Genomic DNA, 17,361 nt, shown 5'->3' with positions numbered 1-17,361 from the left:
AACGTTCTCAGTAATTCTGACCAATTCCCAATGAAAGAGTGTCATCAGACCCCTCTGGTGTGTCTGGGTGTCAAGAGCATTTGGAACCTACTCTCAGCCCAGGAGGTCCAGAGGGCCCAGCAGATCCAGCTTCACCATTGGGGCCTCTCTTTCCTTCTTCACCACTGGGACCAGGAGGACCTTGGGCACCAGCAGAGCCCTGTTTAATGAAAAAGGCAAAAGAGGAGCGAACAGGAAACATCATTTTCATGTCATATGCAGCCAAAGAAAAAGGAATCACTTTTTTTTTTAAAGTAGAAGTATGACTTTTTGGATTAAAAAAGTAATAAATCCATAAAATTGTGATTAGAGAACTACTTACAGGCTCACCCTTGTTGCCACTTTCTCCTTTGGAACCAGCTGGCCCAGGCTCACCCTAAGGTTCGATACAAAACAGTGGTCAAATGACAAACATTTGTCACAACCCTCTCACGACAAACATCTTGGAATAGTTATGGATCAAGATAAAGAAAAGTTCAAGTTCTGTAAGAAATGTGCCCAGGTTCATATTTAAACAGCTTACAGGGGACTGGCTTAGTTGAAGGGACAAGAGTGGTATAGAAATGTACCTCACTGACCTTTGGGTAATGTTCTAGGATAGCAGGAGGGGTATGTGTGTGAACAAACATACATGTACATGCGCTTGTAGAAGAAATACAAACTAAAAATGCCAAGGAAAACCCCAAAAGAATGATAAAACCACAAGAAGGAAGTGTGGATGGTGACAAATGATGGCAGAGTTGGCATTTAAGGGAGATGAAAGCTGCAGCCATGACCACTTACAACAAGTCCTCTGGCACCAGTAGCACCAGCGGCACCAACAGGACCAGGAATCCCACGGGGTCCAGGGAGGCCAGGAGCCCCAGCGACACCGGGCAGGCCCTGTGAAGAAAACGCAGCGTGGTCTGTCACGAGGTGGTTGGCAGATGAGGCGGTGCTTGTGAGAGGGCCTTTGGACGCAGAGCAGCACAGGAGAGCTGTATACTCACAGCAGCACCCTTAGCACCAGTCAGGCCGTTGGCTCCAGGGTTACCCTGTGAGGAAAAAGAAAGGAGAAGGCTCTCTGCTATTTCTATTCTTCTTTGACCCACACCTTCTTTTTTTTTTTTTTTTTTTTTTTTGCCTGCTTCCACTCCAAGAGGCTAATGACAATGGCTACTTACAGGGGGTCCAACGGGGCCGGAAACACCTGGAAGACCCACTTCACCACGGGGACCCGCGGGACCAGCAGGACCGGGGTTACCAACAGGTCCGATTTCACCCTAAAGGAGGGAAAGCACTGAGGCATTAGTCTGCAAATAATGAAGCAGCCTATCTCCATTTTGATGACACCAGGTTTCATGAGCTTTGTTCGGAACTGTAATTATTTCCCTCATCTGGTTTGGCACACCACAGATTTGGATTTGGGTTCTTACTTTCCTGGCCTCGTTCTGCCCTCTTGGCTAGCATCTTCACCTATCTCTGTCCGTCTGTGGCAGAGACTCTGGTTCTCAGCTAGCCAGTCCTCACTACTTTGGGAGTATATCCCAGAGGGGTCCCAGAAAATAAATGTCCTTGTTGGCTTTTGTTTCTATGCTCAGGGCCTCAAGTACAGAGATTCGCTCTATTTCAAGCTTGGAGTGAGAAAACTGGTCATTCTATAACTATTTTGAAAGGGGGACTAATTAAGATTCCTGTTCTGTAATTATCTATCTACAAGCACAGTGCCTATCTTTCACATCACAATAAGAAGTTTATCGAGATAGTGAGAATGGTGGGCAGTGTGTTTACCTTGGGGCCAGGAGCACCTGGGAAGCCTGGAGGGCCAGCAGACCCAATAGGACCCTGAAATCAAAGTAGAATGTGGTTAAGATATGTCCTCCCAGCAAATTAACAACACAAGACCTGAAGATTGAAGTGGCTTGGAGTGGCCCAATCTTATCTGATATTGGCAAAGAGAAAACTGACAGCTGGTCTGTTGTCATTAATACCAAAGGGAAGACATTCAAGATATCCAAGGTGAGGTAGATTTTATGTTATGTATCAATGAAAAGCACTAGGGATACAAGTACTTATAAACAGAGCCTTTGAGAGACCTCATGGAACATTTGATAAGGTATCCAAAATGGTGTTGTCTTATAAATTAATAAAGAATAGAGTTCCCATCCCACACTCTTAACCTCTTCCAAATTCTTTGGTGTCAAAACTTACAGCAGGACCCACAGGACCCACACTTCCATCACTTCCACGGGCACCCTATGAAGAAAATAAGGAGACAAAGTCAAGAGGAAAGTCAAGTAGTAGTTACTAGAATTTTTAAAAGGATAAGGGACAAAAATGGAAGCACTCACAGCTGGACCAGGGGCACCGACACGTCCTCTCTCACCAGGAAGCCCACGGGCTCCCTAGAAGCAGAAATATTTTCAATGAAATCCAGAACGCTAATTTTAAAAATGTCACAGGCATCATTTGCTTTGTCCAATTTCCAACATGTGCAAGAATCCACTAGAAATAAATAGGTCTTGTTCTAATTCCAACTAAAAGGTAATGGATTTCAATTAAGTATGCAGAAAGTTATTAGAAAAATATCAAAGAATACAATGCCGAGGGAAATGGTAATTAGCAAAAACATTAAAGAAGTTCTAGCTTGCAAACGGTGTACACGTTTGGATTTACAATCAAGTAATCGATACTTACTGTTTGACCTGGCGTTCCATTTTCACCAGGGGCACCAGGTTCACCCTACATGGAAAAGAAGGATTGAGTTTTTGTTCATTACAGGTATTGATTATTTTTTTTCTGATTGGGTCATTTTTATCCTATTACTTTAATTTGGACCATTTATATTTTATAATATTTCTTACACATATAGACTGTTTCTCAATTATGCCAATCACATAAATTTTTAAATTTCTAAAATATGAGTTTTTATATGGATAGTACCAAAAATCACAGTACGAGGGAGATGTGGTCACTTGAGGATTATGTACCCCAGCTCTAATATTTCCCCTTAGATTTGGGATATCATTTCGACGAGGCTTATATGTTAGGAATGATATCATAGAAAGAGATGGCAGAGGATGAATTGCTTTCAACAGAACCATATTTACTCTCTTTAAACTTATTTTTTAACACTTGGTATTTTCATTTTTGTAAAAATGCATGGAAATTTAAAGCTTCATAATATTTTTCAGAGCTGTCTTATTTATTTCCAAGCTATATCCTTATCTTGAGTAAAAACCATGGTGGTGGCGGGTGAGGGGTGGCAGTAATTAAATAAAATAACACATGTAAAGGAACTTTGCTTCTCAGTAATCTGATCAAGATCTGGAAGAAATAGATTTGAGAGATCCTTTAGGAAACCTTCATTTCTAGAATTCCATGTGAAGTATGTTCTTGGGGAATAAACACAAAGTCTGTTCTTTGAAAGTCAGGGATTCTAGCCTATGCGCTCCTCTAACTGCTAGATGTGTGACTTTGGGCAAGTCACTCATTCTCTCTGGGTCTCAGTTTCCCTCATCTGCAAAATGAGGGGGTCTCCAAAGCTCCTTTCGGCTCTAACATTTTATGATGCTGGGACTAGTAGTCTGAGCTATTACATTAGGCTCTAGGGAGAATGAGTTTGACCTTATCCATTTGTGTGGCAGCTGGAAAGTTAGAACAGATTCTCCATATTCATGTTCATTTCTGGTCCCGCTAGTATTCGTTACTCATTAATTTGTAATTACGTTGGTATTCACTTTAATATCACATTATCTCCTTAATAGGAGAGAGAACATTTTATAGTTGAAAACGCTGTCAGAGAAGAGCCTAGCCAAGAGATAACACACTTCTGAGACTTTAATTACCTAATTAAAATTTTTTTGAGTGTGCACAGATAAATCACAGGAAAGAGGTTGAAAAGTGTATTGTGACATGAATGTACCTATCTAATTAGTGCGTGGCAAAGGAGAATTTACAGTTTAAAATAACATAGCGTTCTAATATCTGATTATATGTTTATTTACTTTTATTTTGGCTGCAAAGATTGGTTGAAATTGTAGGATAGGAAATGAAGGAAGAAACTATCGACATTATTTTTATCTCAACTGCTTAATAGATATTGAATTAAATAAACAGTATTAATAATTGGCCTTTTGTCACAGAATTCCATATCCTCGCCATTGAAGGCTCTGAAATATTGAGGAGGAAATAAGATACTCTTAGAAATAAGAGTAGTCTTCATTAAGAATACCCTTTCTGACCATCATGGGGAATTACCAGTCAATTGTTTTAAAGATAATACTTCTGATTTAGTATTTACCTTCACACCTGGAGCACCGGGCTGTCCCTTCAATCCATCCAGACCATTGTGTCCCTGAAATGCAAATTCTTATTCTTAAAATGCCATTCCATTATCGTGCTTGGTCAAATCGCAATCTCCTGAGTGAATCGTGCATGCACCGCTTCAGTGCACTGGAGGGTCTGGCACCCAGCAAACTTGCTCCATTGCCCCAGTTAAGTCACTAAACCTCCCTGCATTTGAAAGGGAAGGAACGAGAACTAGGTGCTCTCTTACATCATTTCTCTCTTTAATAATTTTACGATCTTCAGATGGTTATAAGTACCTCTTAAGTCATATGCCTTTTATACAATTTTCTCCATAGGGATCCTCAATTCTTGAAAGCTACGAACATACTGAGAAAAGCACACCCCACTGGACTTTTCAGCCATGTGAACTTTCTCTCTTCACTCTGGCGAATTCCAGGACTTTGGAAGCAAGTATGTGTCACACGGGAGTTTAAATATAGTTGACACTTTTCCTAAAAATAATCAACATTCCCTCCCTTCTGGGTAAAGAATGTGCTCACCCTAATGCCCTTGAAGCCAGGAAGTCCAGGAGTCCCAGGGAAACCACGAGCACCCTTAAAAAGAAACACAGAAGAAGACAAATGATGTTTTCCTTCTAAATCAGAATACAACGATTTCTTCCCTTTCATTTCTTCTCACTGAAGTTCGAGCTTGGAATCAAAGACTAGGATATTTTAAAGCACAGAGCAGCAAATTAACTTGCTCTAATTTGAGTAACCGATACTATGGCATTTGTACAAAACACGATTTAGTTTACAGTGTGCTTGCTGTCATTAAGATGACATCCCTTGCATTAATGAAAACTGTATGCATTCTTACTAGCTTCCTTGATTTGTCAGATGCCTTCATTGAGGGGTACAGGTGGTCAAACATCTAGGTGGTCATTTAGACCCATCCTGGTTTTACCGACCATCTTGCATGCAAGATGCCTCTGATACCTGGACTGGATCCACTGGGATAGAAAGCTTACCTGTGGTCCAACAACTCCTCTCTCACCGGGTCGTCCAGGTTTTCCAGGGTGACCCTAAAACATGAAAGCATCATAGGGTAAGCTTTTTCTTGCTAAGCCATCAGCTGGAAGTCAGAACATCTTGGTTTTTAAAATATAGGAAAAAAGGCATTCAATAAAGATATGGGTCCAAATATATATTTAATTAACAACGAATTTCCTTAAATACAAAACAAATTGAAATTTCATTAAAATAACATTTTCCATATGGGAAGAGTTATGTCAGGCACATTCAGCTTTTGGCAGAATACTTCATTTGAATCCAGAAATTCTTGTTGAGGCAGGAGTGTTTAAATGGCATTTTGGAAATGCTTATAAGTAAATACTTACATCCTCACCAGCCTTGCCAGGAGGCCCAGGTGGACCACGAGCACCCGCTGGACCCTAAGAAGATAGGAGACCAATCATTTCATTAAGATTATATTAATAAACTTCTTGAAGAAGAAATTTACCATAAAGGGCAAAAATGTACTCACAGTTTGACCAGGTTCACCAGGCTCACCAGCAGGTCCTTGGAAACCTTGAGGGCCCTAAAAGAAAACAGTATGTCATACTCCACACCTTTCTTTAATTCTGAGTTTTTTTTTTTTTTTTTTTTTTTTTTTTTTTTTTTACATAAGAGGGATTACAAGCTTCCAATACTTACAGGAGCACCAGATGCACCAGGTGGACCTCTAGGTCCCATCAAACCCTGTAAAGAAGACAAGTATAGTGAGCACTGATGAGTTATCATGGCTTTGGTTTGAGTTAGATAGGATTAGCAGAGCAGTGCCACAGACATTTTGTTATAGATGGATAAGAATTATCCTGTTTTTTTTTTTTCTTAGTTTTTGTTTCTCCCAGGAGTCTCTTAAGGACTGACATTTCCTCCACTCTTTCTCTGTCTTTGCTTTCACCTTTTCTCCTAACCCAAATCAGCAGAACACAATTGGATGGATGGCCACAGGTCTCTTTCATGCAGTTGGTGAAGCATTTCCATTTGGATGCCCTCAATCACAGGTCATCTCCCCATGTTATATTTGGCTAAGAGATTGGTATTTTTATCGCCACAAGGAGCATGAATTGAAAAGGATCAAAAGTCCTTAATGATTAGAGGGGGGTTTGTTAAATAACCTAATAGTCTCTTTTAAGGCTGTTGGGGACTCATGAAAATGTTAGACAAAAGTTAGGGGTGAAGGAAAAATAAAATATTAAAACATCCTCCAGGAAGGTTCTAATATCATTACTGAAAATGTGGCCCACAACAATAGCAGATTGTTCTTTCTTTTGTTCTCCATTCTGTCACACACAAGTGGAGTGAGATAGTGTTGCTAGCTTGAGAGCTAAATCCACATTCTTGACTCCTCTTTGTGGTAATCAGTGCCTGTGCAAGCTCTCCTGTAGGGGCCAGTTCCTTCAAGCTGAAAATATTGCATTGGCAAGTCTAGGGTAATTTGTTCATGACACATCAACCACGGGGACTCTGCAGGCAAGTCTGCCCCAATGTATTAATGCCTAGAGTGAAATAATATGGATTTTATTAAAAAGCACATCATCTTAATTATAAGAATTATTTGTTTGGTTTTAGAAAATTGCTTCCACATTAAAAGAAACTGTCACTTTTCAATCAAAATAATTTTTTTAGGTATATATTAAAAATAATTTTCTTTGACACCATGAATTTTTAATTATATTCATTCATTTTTCCGCATATTTGCAACAATTTCATTTACATAAAGTGTAGTTTATTTTGTGGAGGCTGTGAGACGGACGATGATTACTCATTAATTCAGAGAAGAACCCTGTGGGGTTTTATAGTTATTGATTTTCCAACATGGAAAATTATTTTAATACTTTATTGCTGCCTATCTTTCTTATTTGTGAGCCACATATCTGTTGATTACATATGTCTGTGACTGTGTGTGGATGTGCAAGCTTAAATTATATTTCACTGATATTTAAAAGTAAAACACTGTTTTATGCCCCCCAGAGAATGTTCCAAAGTCAGGGGAATCTGAAATCCATATTAATTTTCTGGGCTTATGTAGGCTATTTTATTAGTATTTTACTTTTTTCCCTTTAGCTTCTTCTTGAGGCATAGGTACTGCTTTAAAGCTGACTAATGTTCGGCATTAGCTGAAATGGCTAATTTCAAATATCCAATATAAACAAAGCCAAAGAAAATCTCTACTTCTTCATTTCAGATATGGATGTTTTAAATTACCAGGAAAAATCAGGAAATTGGAAATCATCAATTAAAAGCACATTACTTCTCAAGTGAGAGTTTTAATTTACAGAAAATATTATCTTGCCCTTATAGTGTATTAGCTTATTGCGGACCATTAGGTCCAGCCGAACATCTTCTTTTGAAGATAGAGAACTGAATGCATTGTCCAGGTAAAATTTATACTTGAGAGACCATGTTAACTTTAAATTGTAGTGTTTAACCAACTTAATATTTTTAGTTCCAGCAATTTTTCCCTTTTATGCATGCTAGTATATTTTGCATGCTCATGTGATTTTTTTCCCCTAACACATCTCACTAATGCTTGTTGGAAGGCTCACTTTTTAAAGATAGACCATCATCATCATCATCATCATCATCATCTAGGGAACTTTTCTAGATGTTACTCAAATTATAGTATATATTGCTAACTATTTGTGCTGAGTGATATGATGCTAAATTATACTTACACTCTTTTCTGTATGCACTTATAATTAATAGACTAAAAAGGGAATTTTTATCAAAAGGTATTAAAGGAAACATTTCCAGTATTGTTAACTCTTTCAGGGAGGGTGAGATTTTACCATATTCAGTGCTACATCCCTGATGCATTGTATAGTTTGCACTATACTATGCAAAGTACAGATAAATATTTGTTGAATAAATTGAAGTTTTATTCAAGTGCTAGATATGTGACACATGGTATCGTTGAATATCAGACATCCTGCCTGGAGGTTAGTCCATGTTTTGCCATTAACCACCTCCATGGCCCTGGAAAATCTAAAACTCTAGCTACAGAACAAATGGGCTGGGCTCCTGAGTGGCTCAGTCTCAAGCCTCCTGATTCTTGGTTTAAGCTCAGGTCGTGATCTCAAGGTCCTGGGATGGAGACCCACTCGGGCTCTGTGCTCAGTGCAGAGTCTGCTTGTCCCTCTCCCTCTCCCCGCCATCACCAAAATAAGTAAATAAATAAATTAATTAATTAATTAAGTAAGTAAGTAAGTAAGTAAGTAAATACAATCTTAAAAAAAAATAGACTGGACTAGAACTTGTTGCTTCTTTCCAGAAAGATTATGGGACTTAATAGCTTCATGTCTCTAAGCTTAAAACTGTGAGCAGTGTTAAAGAGTATAAAAAAATTAATCAGAGTGATCACTCTTGAATTCAATTGATATATTTAAATTATGGTTACTATGTCCAGCGATTATTTACACACTGGAAACATGTTGTACAGAAAATTCAACCCCCAGATCTAGGCTTAAATTATTACAGATTTGAATACAAACGGAGTTGTTGCTTTTATGTGATCTAAGTATTGAGTTAGTTAACCTAGATAGCTAAGGAAATGGCAAAGTGAAATTTTTAACATAGAAACAAATTCTCTATTCAGTCATTTTTTGGTCATAATTAAAAAGAAATAAGCATACCATTGGTCCAGGGCCAAGGCCAACTCCTTTTCCATCATACTGGGCTGCAAAGTTCTAGAGGGGAGAAAATACATTATATATATTAAAATTACTAGCTCTGTAGTTCACTTTCTCATCCTACTTGTAAAGATTTTTATGTTGTTGTTTAAAAGGGAGAGATATTTTTATATATTTTTTAGTTTATAATTCCATATTGAGCTAAGTTCCTAAAAAGTCAGGAGAAAATATAGGTTTAAAATTTAGTCCACATCTGGTTTGAAGTGGGAAGCTTCTCTACCTTATTTTTCAAACTCTTTCCTGCCCTGCCAATCACTGCTTCCCTCTCCCTACCTTCTACCTCTACACTGAGAAAGGGGAGCTTTCTATACTTTAAGTCCCTGGAGATCCCTGATAAATTAAGCAGAGACCAAGAGGTCACCTTTGCATTCCCACCTGTTGCCTGGCTCCTTCAGAATGACGCAAAAGTGACTGGGAGACCTTTTTCTTGCTGGAGTTTCAAAAAGGATGTAAAGAGTTTTGAAGTTTAGAGGAAAATTAAATTAAAATGCCCCTTGGAAGATTAAACTTTTAAAAAATAGTTCACAGTAATAACTTTACTGTTAAAGATCTCTCTTATAGTGGTAGATCTATTAAAGAAGGTGCTTTTTAATGCACTCAGTAGATAAGCAATCATAATAAGATCTTTTGGGGGAGAAAGGTCTTATTTTACTGGCATACAGTTGGGTATTAGAATCAGGCTTCTGATTCATAGTGCTAACCAATTAAGCAAATATGTTTTCCTTCCTGCAGTGAGGCCATTTGGCACTCATACCATTGTTAAAGACATAAAGCTAAAAGAAGATATTAATGAAAAAGGGAAATGTACTTTTCTCAAATTAGTTTCAAGCAAATTAAACCTAAAACTACTTTGAATGTTGGTTCAGCAGACTTCAAGCCAAGGAGAATAAAAAGAGTGGGATGTTTGTGAAATTGCTGAAGATCAGGGATTTCAGTTATAATTCAATCTAATCAAACTCTTTAATAATGCAACACCTCTTATTTGTACCCTACTGATGAAAGATATTAAATCCCCAAATTAAATAATAGTTGTGAGGGCTGCAGCTACCTTCAGTGAACACAGAGACCAGTCCTGTAATTGACAAGGGCTCAGAAAGAGAACAGGCAAAGTAAAATCTTGAATGAAGAAACCAAAGAAATGAAATAAAATATACCAATATCCAAAAAGCAGACTCTACCTTAACTACTGAAAATAAGTTCCACAATGATCCTTCCTCCAATAGAGGTAGAAGAAACTGAAGTTAGCTACAAGTTAGCAATACTTAGGACACCTTACCCCGCCAAGACCAGGGGGGCCAGGAGGACCAGGTGGACCAGGAGGGCCTGGGATACCATCGTCACCATCTCTGCCTGGTGGTCCTGGTGGACCCTGTTTTGTAAAAAGCGAATTATCATGGTTAGACAGATCCCATAGGAACCTATACATAAAAAAGGAGACCTAAGGATACATGTGGTAAGGTCAGTTGTTCAGACCTTTCAATGTTCAAGAGGTAAGTAAATTTAATATGCCGTTATTTATCACTAATTGAACTTCACTTAGGACATGGGTCTCTTTTAGAAGGGGGTTTAGTGTCTGATATACAAAGAAGACACAAGACAGATGAGTTCCTCTGAAAGAGGGATACCTTAGTCTTTGAATATTAATTCATAATGGAGCTCCAGTATCCAAATAAAGGATGGAAATTATAGCTACAATTTATAATTCTATAAACTTCATAAGGAAAACAGTGCACAGTGAGTGATGTACTATATTTTGATTGTCAGTTTCAGACTGATGAACTTATTCAGCTATTTTGATATATAATGTATGAATGGTAGATTAATTGGTATGATAATGAATACAGTTACTTTATCACAAGGTAGAAGATCCTGCAGATTTCCTACCATTAACGCTATTTATGTTGTTAAAGTAATTTACTGACATGATGCTACCTCTAATAGATTGAGTGGAATGCATTTTAGTCTGCACTTCTCAACAGATATAAGGTATAGGTATTTATACATTGGCAAAAGTGTCACATAATGTAGTTATACATGCCAAATATGCATAGCAGGAAGATCTAAGAATACCATGGATAAACTGTAAACCTAACTTGCACATTTATGAATTTAGAAAGAAACATTGTTGACTACTGTTTCGCTACTATTCCCAGGCTATGTAAGAGATCTTACTTGAAGAGCAAACAAAAAAAAACATGTGCAAAGAGAGGATTGTGGTGGTAGGCAGATACATTTCCATTATGCGTAAGTTGGACAGGTCAGCTGAAAACAAAGAAAGACCATGCAAAGAATATGGCTGCTTTTAATAACTTTGCTTTCTAAAAAGATAATTTTGATGTAAAAAACTATTGATTACATGTAATAATACTCATTCACCTCTTCCTTAGGGCATTATCTGCTTAAAAAGTGGTGCAAATATCTGGATACATAAAACTCATAAACTGTCAGTTTTCTGTAGTTTCTAACATGTAGTGTTTAAATATGGTCCAAAGCCTTTTAACAGTTCAAAAATTACACACCCTTTCTCCACGTGGTCCTCTATCTCCAGTTGGGCCCTATGAAGAAGACACAAACAGCACAGTAATAAATGTCTAAGCAATTACCAGTGAATGAGCAAGCATTCTTGATAATAATTAGTCGCTAAGACTGATCTAAACACAATATCATGAGATAGTAGCTGTAAAAATGGCATAATACAACAACAAAAAAGTATATTGTTTTATTATAATTACATGTAATGTCTTTAAACTGGAGGACTAGAGGCTGAAGTCACCAGTCATCAGGCCAATATTATAACTACTATTTTTAGAAATATGATTTATGTGGATAAAATTACCATTTTGTTACGTCGTTAACAGCATATTTATATAGCCAAAGCCCTTTAAAATAAACTTTAATTTACTACCTATAATTAACATAATACTCATTCCATCTCCAGAATTAAAACAAGTCTTTTTTTCTTTAGTATGTAAATCACCAGTTTGTATAATATAAGCGTAATTAGAGATAATGCTGGAAGATAATAAAGCTTGGTTTTCTTAGACATCAAAGCTACTTTATTTTATGGTTTAGCTAATGCATATCCATGTGGGCAAAATCTTGACTAAGTATTTTCTTTCTGTAGTCTACTATAAATTCAGTTAAATTAGAAGTTATTTCTGATCATTTCAGATATTATGGAAAAGTATTGGACTCTTACCTTTCTTGCAGTTGCCTAGAAAAGAACAAGAAATAATTATGAAGGAAATTATATACTTTTTAAATGGCTCCCATTTCTGTGTAGTATACAAACATATCTACAACGGTGTTGTGCATCCTATTATTTCAGTATTTCAAAGTATAATTTAAAATTTTACCAATAAATTAAATAGGTTCAGAACCAAAAAGTATACTTATCTGTAATTATGCCTCAAATTCAATTCATGAGCTAAGAATTTGTTCCTAATACTCTTGCAAGTGATTCCAAGAGAGTAACAAGATTTTCTGGCTCTATGAAGTCCCCTGCTTTGTAGTAGCAGATGCTTAAAACCCAAACTTCCACAGGATTATTCATTCTGTTTCTTATGAGTGTTCTTGTGAGGGTGGTCTTATCCAGTAGCACCGCCCACTTTGGAAATTGGGGTGGGTACTTTCTAGACAGCCAGCAAAGTTTGACTACTATAACTCATGATGATTTTCTCGGGAATCCGGGTTGTTTAACACGAGTGTAGCCTCCTCTTTCTTCCCCAGAGAAGGCATTAGTGTGGCCAAAGCTATCCCAGTATAAAAAAAAACAAATTCTAAAGATAATTTTACTCACCTCTTGTAAAGCTGTAAAGGAAAGAGAAAAGAGAGAAATAATTATTAGTATCATTGCACTGATCTATAGCAGTGATTAACAAATAGATAGTCTATAAAATTGGCTTACCTAATTAAAGGATCAAGTATATTTTTTATTAAGAATATTCTAATGACTTGGAAATTATGCAGGTCAAAAGTACGGCAGGGATCAGCAGGGTGATTTGTTTGCAATATTAGTATGTAAATATATTTTGAATTAAATTGTTAATTATTTACTATTTTATAAACACTGTAAAATATTAATGTGTCTGAAGGATATTTCTAATGCGTAGTAATTAAGTTGGTTAACTGCATAGGTGGATCGCTGAATGTGAGTAAGATCAGTACACTGATGAGGAAATAATTTATAGTTCAGATAGTTTTTGATACTTAAAACTCCAAAAAGGGAAAACTTAGGGAACTATGTTACTTAGACTTTTTTTTAAATAAACGCTATGTAGTAGTTCATTCAGTTTATACCTTTCTTAATGTCCTTTTTCAAAAGGTCTAATTTGCAAATTAGTTACTATGAAAATGGGGCCATTTGGACATCTGAAATTTTGCTTTAAATTGGTTCACTTAAATTAGGTAAGGTCATTCTACCAATATGTATCACTTTTGTCCCTGAGAAGGAATTGCTCAGTATAAATGGAAAAACTGTGGATTAAAGATGTTGAGAATTAATGGGAAAAACACACTCAAGTAATATCCCCCCCTTTGCCATAATTGCTTTAAGTCCTTAAAGACTGAATTCCTCTCCTACGGTATAAAAATTATAGGTTAACACAGGATATAAGGGTGGCCAAGCTGGCAACAAGATGAATCACCCCTAAAAATTGCTTTAATTAGGTGGCCAAGAAGTGTGTCATTTGGAGTGAGAACATCTGTTGCAATAGTCACAATTCAGGAGGGTGGACCACATCCAGCACTGATATTTAAGGGCAATTTTTGAGAATTACTTTTAAATTAGGAAAATGATATGTTTACTTCATTGTGTCCATCAGTAGGAAGAATAATTATGCCCAGACTTGATTAACGGAAGTCCTTATGATTTTGGAAATTTGCCTTTTAATTACTCAGACTGAGCCATTTTGAAGAAATGTGTGTTTAGTAAGTTTTATTCCAGACTGCAGTTGGCTGTTGGTCAGAAGGTGAGTTGCCTTTTGTATCTTCAGACTTCCCTAGGTCTGTTTTCATCTTTCCTTTAGGAAACAATTTTTCCCCCTATCCTCAGATCTCGTAAAAAACAAAGTTGGTGATGTGAATTTGCTCTATACAATTATTCCTTAATATCCACAGTGTGCATACTAAAAGTGGACAAAGGGAGAATACACACACACACAAATGCATCAACAATGATGCAATGGTAGACACCGTGGCATGTGGGCGGAGCAAACTTTTTGGAGTGCTGGGTGTGGCCAGACACCCCTCATCCCCTATCAAGTTGGTATCTTTGGTAATTAGGCAGCCATTTTCAAAAACTGACTGATTTTCTTCATTCTATCTTGACAGAGAGGCCTAGTCATAAAACCTATGGCTGGAAGTGGCCTCGGAGTCCATCTAATCCGCATTCCGCATTTTAGAAAAGGCTCAGTTGGACTTGCCCCAGGTCACGTGGTAAATTAGTGGCAAAGTCATTGGAAAACCCCGGTCTCTTGAGCTTCAGATCCGTGTTGATATTTTCCAACTTGCTGTGTTGAGAATGTCTGATTGTCATTGAGAACATGACAAAGAGGTAACCCTCAGGCTCAACAGAAGGCAGAAGAGATATTAATTAAAGAATGTCACCATTTCCAGGGCCAGATAAATTAAGAAGCTAATTCTACTCTTCAGAATGTATCCATTCCAAGTAACATCATTTTCCCTCCCAGTGTGTCCAGGACCCACAGGGAGGGAATGCCTTCAATCGGAAGTGCAGGTCACCTCTGTGTAAACCTGTAGAGTCTCTCATGGGGATTCCATTAGCCTAAGGCCTGGTCCCCTGTGCTTTCATTGTCCTCCCTCCAGAGGGCGCCTCAGAGTCATCATCATCCTCCAGGCGAGCCTTAAACCGCCTGGAAGAGAAAAGCCCTCAGGGGGTGAGTTCTTCATTTCTAAATTCAAGGGCTTTCTAAAGCAGGCCTCGAGTTTTACAAGGTGGGCATCAGTGCAGTCAAGGGCCTGCTAGTTGTTAATACCTCATCCTTAGGAAAAAGACGTTCTGCTCCCTTTGAGCTTCCCTAATCAGAGGTTCCAGTCCAAATTAAGACTCACTTGAGTGAGAGAAAAGTTCCCTGACTTTTGGCGAGGGTTGAGCCTTTTATGTTTTCATTTCTCAAATAATTTCCACGTTTCTCAGCCATGCCTGCGTTTCTCTACATGCCAGGGAGCCTTCCCTCCAAGCTGCCCCTAGGATTTACTTTAGGTTTCCTTTTTTTGCAGACCAGGGTGCCCACCCATCTAACCTTTCTCCCCCGTCTGCCCCAAACAAGCCGAAGGCACTTACATTGGCATGTTGCTAGGCACGAAGCTACTGCAAGCAGCAACAAAGTCCGCGTATCCACAAAGCTGAGCATGTCTACCACTTAGACATGCAGACTCCTTGTGTCGCAGAGCCCCTGGGTCACCGGCGGAGGTATCACCTGGCGGGCGCAGGCATGCAGTCGTGGCCGGTACCTCCAACTTAGCCGAACCCTCCTGCCGCCTTGGTGCTAAAATAATAAAGCCCGGATCTGCCCTATTTATACGGCCAAAGTTTCCCTGGCCCGAGGGTGCCTCCAAAAGCGCCTCCACCAATCGTAAGGCTGGGGCTGGGGGCCCGGGCAGCCACAGCTGGGAGGAGACTGCGGGGGCGCAGAGGAGGGAGCGAAGGGGGGAGGGACGTGGCCACGGGGCTGGCTTCTTAAATTGGTTCCATTCTTTTTGAGGACGTGGACACTTTTGAGGCTTTCAAGGGGAAAGTCTGACTCGCAGTCTGCATACCTCCGCCCTCCCCATCCCCCCGCCCTTCCCCGCCCTTTCCAAGTTTGGAAACACTTTTGGACACGTCGGAGCGCTCTGCAGACACCGACGTGGGCAGCCTGTGCAGATCCCGGGGCGGCCGGGCAGCCGTGGAGGGGACCGGGGCCCGGAGATCAAAGCAGGAGCTGTCCAGCCCTGCCTCACCTTGTGCCCTGCGGGCCACCCGCCGGGTGCAGGGCGCCGGCGGGCGCAGAGGAAGCGGGGGAGGGGGCGGGGGTCGACAGCGTGGCGCAGCCGGAGGCCGCCCGCCCCCGCCCCCCGCCCCCGCCCCCGCCCCCGCCCGCGCCCAGCTTTTCTCCAGCTTTAGGGCGTGTGTGCGCCCACTTTTTCAGCAGTAGCTCTCTCTCTCTTCTGGCTCCGGGAGAGGGTGAGAGGGGGGTTCTGTGTGTGCAGGGTCGGGTTGGAGTCGAGGCCCGCACCGTGGGAGGGGGGGAGCCCCGAGGGGTAGCGTGGCACTGAGCACGGGGGCGGGGGTGGGAGGATGTGCTTTGTGCACAGTAGACGAGACCCAGCCATCAGGCAAAGTCGATGGCTCCCGACGCCGAGTCTCCTCGCAGAGGCTTTGGAGATGATCTGGCCCTGCGAAATGACTGCAGTTGACGACCTGGACGCCTGTCTTAACGGGGGTGGGGGTGGGGGTGGGGGGTCTCTCCTTTCTGAGGCTGCAGCGGAGAATCCGTCCTCTCCCCTACAGGTTTCCACTCTCCACCTCCTCTTCTCCACGGATGCCTTGTCTGGATTTACCAGCTCCATGTTGAGCCTGGACTCATCAGATAACTCTCCAGGGGGTGCCCCCAGTGCCTCTGGACCTCCGTGTGCATTCAGTGATCTCCCCCCTCTTACGGGCAACGCCCAAGCACCTTCTTGGCTTCCATGGGGGGCTCCTCTCTACACCTTGGGGGAAGTGCCTGGCCCATCTAGAGGGGCTTCCAATTCCATTCTGAGATGGGGTGGTCTTCTCCGGTAACTACCCAAGCAGCGCCCTCATCAACGTATATATTTACTCTCTCCTGAACACCCAACTTCCATCTCCTCTTTAGGGCTCATCCCATTCTCTGCTCCCCACCAGGGAGAGGAGGAGCTGGGACCTTGACCCTGAGGGACTGAGGTTGAAAGGACTCCTTGAGAGGTCCTGAGAATTGTGAAATACTGGGTGCAGTCAACTTCAGTGGACCGCCCTTTCCCCAACTCTCCTGAAATGTCATTCCAGGCCCATAGGGCTGGGGCTGCACCTCTGCTCCCTCTGCACCCCCAATAAGGCAGTCAGGTGCTACTCAGAATGCCAGGGGCTCCCAGAAGTCAACGCAAAAGGGGCATCTTTGGGTCAATTCCTGCTGTGCCAAACAGAAGTGAGTGGGCTGCTTTTTTTTCCTTGCTTTTTTTTCTCCTTTCTTTCTTTCCCCTATCTCTTCCTTGATTTTTTTTTGGCTGTGCTTTAAGGAAGAATTTCTAAGTTAACTCCATCAGCAGCTACTATA

General features: G+C 40.3%; 1 protein-coding gene across 2 annotated transcripts in view; it reads right to left on the bottom strand.

Annotated features, from left to right (window-relative positions):
• The window catches only part of COL1A2 (collagen type I alpha 2 chain), a 36,097-nt gene extending 20,060 nt beyond the window's left edge, over positions 1–16,037 (bottom strand). Inside the window, exons 1-21 of one of the 2 annotated variants that reach the window (XM_026003772.2) lie at positions 15,369–15,574; positions 12,864–12,874; positions 12,264–12,278; positions 11,584–11,619; positions 10,341–10,433; positions 9,008–9,061; positions 6,024–6,068; positions 5,854–5,907; positions 5,708–5,761; positions 5,339–5,392; positions 4,869–4,922; positions 4,322–4,375; positions 2,716–2,760; positions 2,370–2,423; positions 2,230–2,274; positions 1,810–1,863; positions 1,203–1,301; positions 1,029–1,073; positions 823–921; positions 362–415; positions 92–199 (exon numbers count right to left, since the gene is read on the bottom strand). In XM_026003772.2, coding sequence (XP_025859557.1) covers positions 92–199; positions 362–415; positions 823–921; positions 1,029–1,073; positions 1,203–1,301; positions 1,810–1,863; positions 2,230–2,274; positions 2,370–2,423; positions 2,716–2,760; positions 4,322–4,375; positions 4,869–4,922; positions 5,339–5,392; positions 5,708–5,761; positions 5,854–5,907; positions 6,024–6,068; positions 9,008–9,061; positions 10,341–10,433; positions 11,584–11,619; positions 12,264–12,278; positions 12,864–12,874; positions 15,369–15,438 — 1,197 coding nt within the window. In that variant the 5' untranslated portion in view covers positions 15,439–15,574. Of the gene's footprint in view, positions 1–91; positions 200–361; positions 416–822; positions 922–1,028; positions 1,074–1,202; positions 1,302–1,809; positions 1,864–2,229; positions 2,275–2,369; positions 2,424–2,715; positions 2,761–4,321; positions 4,376–4,868; positions 4,923–5,338; positions 5,393–5,707; positions 5,762–5,853; positions 5,908–6,023; positions 6,069–9,007; positions 9,062–10,340; positions 10,434–11,583; positions 11,620–12,263; positions 12,279–12,863; positions 12,875–15,355 lie in introns of both variants that reach the window. The other variant, XM_072764284.1, reaches the window with a different exon arrangement.
• Positions 16,038–17,361: the final 1,324 nt, after the last annotated feature.

This window comes from Vulpes vulpes, chromosome 7 (genome assembly GCF_048418805.1).
Source record: "Vulpes vulpes isolate BD-2025 chromosome 7, VulVul3, whole genome shotgun sequence".
Classification (NCBI taxonomy): domain Eukaryota; kingdom Metazoa; phylum Chordata; class Mammalia; order Carnivora; family Canidae; genus Vulpes; species Vulpes vulpes.
This window is presented reverse-complemented; position numbering and strand designations above follow the sequence as displayed.